At 59.9% G+C, this 5,000-nt stretch overlaps 1 protein-coding gene across 1 annotated transcript; it reads right to left on the minus strand.

The window, feature by feature from the left end:
- Positions 1–1,946: 1,946 nt before the first annotated feature.
- LOC104075889 (extracellular fatty acid-binding protein-like) lies at positions 1,947–4,759 on the minus strand. Its single transcript, XM_009576552.1, has 6 exons — positions 4,664–4,759; positions 4,226–4,365; positions 3,575–3,645; positions 2,865–2,975; positions 2,206–2,307; positions 1,947–1,972 (listed from the first exon to the last, which is right to left on the minus strand). The coding sequence occupies exons 1-6, from the start codon at positions 4,757–4,759 to the stop codon at positions 1,947–1,949; spliced, it is 546 nt and encodes a 181-aa protein (XP_009574847.1).
- Between the last annotated feature and the right edge of the window lie 241 nt (positions 4,760–5,000).

The raw sequence follows: 5,000 nt of genomic DNA on the forward strand, positions 1-5,000 counted from the left end.
GGTGGAGATGATGCTGGGTTGGGAAGTCCCAGTAAGGTCCCTTGCCTGCCACTCCTGGAATGTGTCCAGCTCTCGTGATCCTCAAGATCAGGAGGGGCAGCTTCCCAAATGTATTTTCCCGGTCCCTGGGAGGAAGAAGGAGCACCTGGGAACATCCCGAGGCGCTCAGCTGCTGGGACGACACCTTCCTGGAGTACCTGCTACCGTCACACAGCAGCGAGGCAGATCCCGGGCTGAAATGAATGCCCGGGTGACTGGCCAGGGATGGGCAGGGTAGAAAGACCAGCAGAGAGGATTTTGGAGGAAATTCCTTTTCCAGGAGAGGCACAACCTGCTTCACACCCTGCCAGATCTCAGTGCCTGCGAGCACTGGCCGAGCCCTGGAGATGAGCATGCATGAGGTGCCGGGGCTTCACTCGGGACACGGGTTACCCTAGGCAGGCTGTGGTTTCTCCTGAGTGGATCTGAGGAGCCGAACAGAGCAGGAAGGGAAGGAAGGGGTGGGATTTCAGAAATACAAATTCAAAGGAAGACAGTCTCTGGAGGCAGATGTCCACCACCACCAGATAATCTGACTCCAGTGGGGGCTTTCTCTGCACGGTGCCCAGGGGCAGAGACCATGCGCAGCCCCACGCCAGCTCTCTGGGTTTGGGTCTGGAGGATTCAGACACCCACCTTCCACCTTCCACTTTCCACCTTCCACCTTCCACCTTCCACCAGCCCTGCAGCACTATGGGGCTGAGAGGTCCCAAAGCTGAGTCTTGCTCCAGCCTTGGCCCAGTCTGAGCTGGTGGGCGAGAGGGGCTCCAGGGGAGTGGAGGGCTACAATTGCAGTAGGGCAAGCAGAGGGAAGGTGAGTTGGATGGTGGCAGTGGTCACAGCCCTCCAAACTCCAACCTCAATTTCTGTGGCCAAATCCCATGGCCTTTTTCCACCCAGCTCCTCGTGCCCACGGGATTTGCAGCCTCACTGCACCCCTTGCGTCACCTGTGCCTGGCCATGGTCCTGCCCCATGGGAGGCAGGAGGGAAAATCCTGGTGAGCTCCAAAAATGCCCTCACTTAGGTGAGCTCAGCCCAGCATCACTCCTGGCTGTTCACCATCCACAGACCCCAGGAGGACGACAGAAGGGACCACACGCCTGAGCACCCCAGTTTCTCCCCAGTCAGTTAACCAAGCTCCGGGGTGAGTTTCTGTTTATTTGGCAAAAAGGAGGGACTGTGCGCTGGAGCATCAGGAGACGTGTCAGAGCCTTGACCACCGAGCTCGGAAGAGGGATGGCAGAGCAGCAGCCTGGAGCTTCAGAGCGTGGGTCTTGCATTGCTCAGCAGGAGCATCCACCAGCCAGCCCGCACCTCCTAGAAAACAGATGGGAGAGGTGGGCTAAGTAATTGAGGCGAGGAGGTCAACAGAGAGGGCCAAGCAGGAGTCTCCATCAGGATCAGTGCATTCTCTCCCAGTTTTTCCCAGCTCTGTAGGGTAAGCCACCTCCAGCAATGGATTTCAAGCTAACCCCTACAACCGAATGTGTACCGGTGTGGTGGGAAATCACGTGCCAGGGTGGGCCAACAACAACCACGTTTTGCGTGGTGAGACACCAACCCAACTTCTGGCCAGTTTTGCTGGTCCAAACCCCAAGGTCCCTTTGGCAAGAGCTGGTGACCCGGCCCTCGTTGCTGGATGAGCGCTGCAGCTGTTTCTCCACTGAACCGGTGGTTTCGGTTCAAATGCTCCTTGCTCACTGCCGGAAGCTGCATCCTGGGGGTCTGCGCTGCAGAGCAGCTCCGAAGGGAGCACTCCTACCTGGGTGTGAGCTCCAGCACAGGTTCAAACAACTCGGCCCCCAGAGTAGTTTGAGGAGTTCATGGTGGCCCTTGCTGAGGCACCAAGGGGGGCAATTTCCAACTGAGGACATTGCAAACACCGTGTTGCACTGCAGCAGCTCACCTATGCTTCATCGAGGCTGCATTCCTCTGTGAAAATAAAGAGAAAGGCTGAGTCCGGGGCTGTGGTCTGCCTAGTCCCATTTAGCACCCAAAATAAACAACCCAGGAATGAACTTGAGCAAGGCAAAAGCCAGAGTGCTTTCTCCTGCCAGCTCAGACCACAAAGTGGTGGCAGTGATGGGCTGAGCTGGTCCCTGCCAGAACGTCCTGGCTCCCCGTATCAACGGAGCCAGCCCGACATGGTGCTGGGCAGTGCTCACCCTGGCTGGGCAGCATCGTGATCATCTCGTCGGTGAAGCTCTTCTCCCTCGCAATCTTCTTGAACAGCGCTGTGATTTTGGGGCTCACCTCCCGGGTTCTGCCTAAAGGCAAAGATACAAGTTAGCTCCAGGCTGTGGCCTGTCCCTGCACCTCCTGGGCAGCTGGCGAGCGTGCCCCGGCCAAGAGAGGATGGATAACGGGCCCTGGGAGAAGGCTGGAGGCAGTGGCAGAGATCCTGGAGAGCACTGGTGGCCAGGCACAGGAGACACCCCTGCCGGGGGACAAGACGAAGCGGAGGTCCGGGCACCAGCACAGTGTCTCCTCTCTTGGTTCCCATCCCCACCGTTTCTGCCCCCCTTGCAGCAGGACCCCCGCTCTTCACCCCATTTCACCAAGCGACTTACCCAAGGCCATGGACTCCCAGCACAGTGCAGAAGTCTGAGCCCCAGCCTCCCCTGCCAGCCCCAAAATCGCTGCCCCTTCCCCTGCTGCACAGGGGACACGCAGCAGCCCCAGCCCCACTTCTGCACCCCACCCAGGGCAGGAGGGCAGCTGTGAGGAGGGGGTCTCTCCCACAGGCCCCCCGACTCCCGGCCTCTTGGGACACCCTGACACCTCCCCGCTGTTCACCCCGGTCAGACCGCTACTGGCTACGCACTGTACAGCCTCAGCATCCGCAAGGTCTTCCCGTCCTTCACTCTGGAGGCAAAAATAACTGCGTACGTTTTGCCGTCGGTATCCACCACCCGCACCGTTTTATTGCCTCTCTCTGCAAAAGGGCATGGAGGAAAGCAAAAAATTGATTACCTCCTCCTGAGAACTCCCACACTGCAAAAGTAAGAGTGTGAATCAGGATGCCAGGGGCCAGGCCCACCCAGCCTCTCTTTCTTCTGTTTTTCCCTCTTGCTAAGGCTCCTCTGAAAGCCTGGGGGAGCCCACAGATCACAGCAGAGCCGAGGGATGGCAACGTGAACACAGGAGGGTCTGGGGATGGTCACTGCAGACAGCGGAGTAGCCCGGCCAGTGTCAGACTAACACGTGGGCTGGGAACATCCATCCACAGCGCCTTTGCAGAATGAACCTGCTTTTCCCCAGGGTTTAAGCTTGGTCTGAACCTGTCTTATCCCACAGCAGCTTCCCAGAGGGAGGCGGTGGGGCGGTCCGCCACGCTGGTGGGACACCAGCCGTGGCACAGACCCACCGTGGGGTGCAGCTGGCAACCGGCCGCAGAGGGATATCCCACCCAGGACCTCAGGAAAGGCAGGCAGACACCCCTGAGGGCCGGGTACCCCGGGACAACCAGCTGCTTCAGATGGATGATGGGAAGTGCCTCCACCCCATCCCGGGGGCCAGGCTCCCCCCACTCACCGGAGCTGTAGTATTCACCCGGGATGTCTGTTTGCTTGTAGATCGAATCTGATTTCTTACATCCCTCTGGGCTGCAAAACAGTGAAGGATGCTCCAGCTGGAGTGAAGTGACCCCCCTTCCCTCCCCTGGGGACGCTGGCTCCAGGGTCACTACCCCAAATGTGGGACTTGCTGTTCAGCAATGGGATGGTGTGGCCAGGGCAGGGCAGGGACGGATGCCATCCTTGGAGCAATGGGTGCCTGGGTTAGCAGGGCACAGAGCTGGCACCCAAGGATCGTCCTGTGGGGTCACACAGCTGTTCCCTTGCTTATGCTCTGAGCTTCTGGGATGAGGTTGGTCCTGCTGGGAAAACTTTGATCATAGGGTCCCTTATCACCCTGCTGCATCCCTGCTTGGAGCAGCAGAGTATCTCAGCCTCTGTGGTGGGACCGGTCCTGGCTGGTGCTGCCCTGAGCCTGCCTGGCCTACCCTGAAGAAGGGGTCCCCACGATGCAGCGCTTCTGAGCCTCTGTTTTAAACCACGGGGCTGGTGGTCCTGCCCAGGCCTTTGGTGGGTGCTGGGTGAAGGGACCCAGGTGGAGACCCACCAGTGAAGGTTCAGGGAGGGGGTCGGTCAGTGAAGCCCGTGGAGAAAAGCGCTTGGCACTTACGTGGGAATGGCAAAGGAGACCTTCAGGTCACCTTCCCCCAGGACCGCAATGGTGGCCATCGCCATCTTCAGCTCATCCTTCCTTCGGAGGTAGCCCTCGGAGTCGGAGGCCAGAGCAGTGATGTGCCATTTCCCTGCAATCTGGCAGCGAGGGCAGGCTGTGAGTCCAGAGGAGCAGGCAGGGGCTGTCCCCTCCTCGGGGACTGAGCCAGGACACCCTCAGGCAATGGGACACCCCCACCCCCTCCAGGCACTGAAATCCCTGCTGGGGCACCTACACTGGAGCTGGGTGACTGCCCTCACCTGGGTGTGACAGCAGAGCCAGCAGTGACTGTGGTGTCCCCAGCTGTCCCCAAGTACCAAAACAGCTCTCCAGTCCCCACCCTGGAGACCGGAGGCCCCACTCCCACCTTCCCTTCCCTGGGATGCTGCGGATCACCTTGCTCTTGTCCGGCCCCGCAGCCCTGAGGTCCTCAGCCTCCGTGTGCAGCAAACAGAGCAGGGCCAGCCCCAGGCTCAGCCCCACGGTCCTCATCTTGCCGCAGCCTCTTCCGGCTTCGCCAGCACGATGGAGAGCGGTGCCAGGGCTGCCGGCTTTATAGCGCTGTGCTCTCCCCTCCTCCGCCCACGCCGGTGCTGCTGTGTGCCAAGCTGCATGGATAACGCTGCCGGTGTTGGCTTGGGCGAGGTGGTGGTTTCGAAGGGCTGAAGTCACCCCACGGTAAACAGCCTCCCGTCTTGCGGCAGAAGGGAAGTGCCTGCAAGCCTCGGGAAGG

This window comes from Fulmarus glacialis, unplaced genomic scaffold (genome assembly GCF_000690835.1).
Source record: "Fulmarus glacialis isolate BGI_N327 unplaced genomic scaffold, ASM69083v1 scaffold8784, whole genome shotgun sequence".
In the NCBI taxonomy this organism is placed as follows: domain Eukaryota; kingdom Metazoa; phylum Chordata; class Aves; order Procellariiformes; family Procellariidae; genus Fulmarus; species Fulmarus glacialis.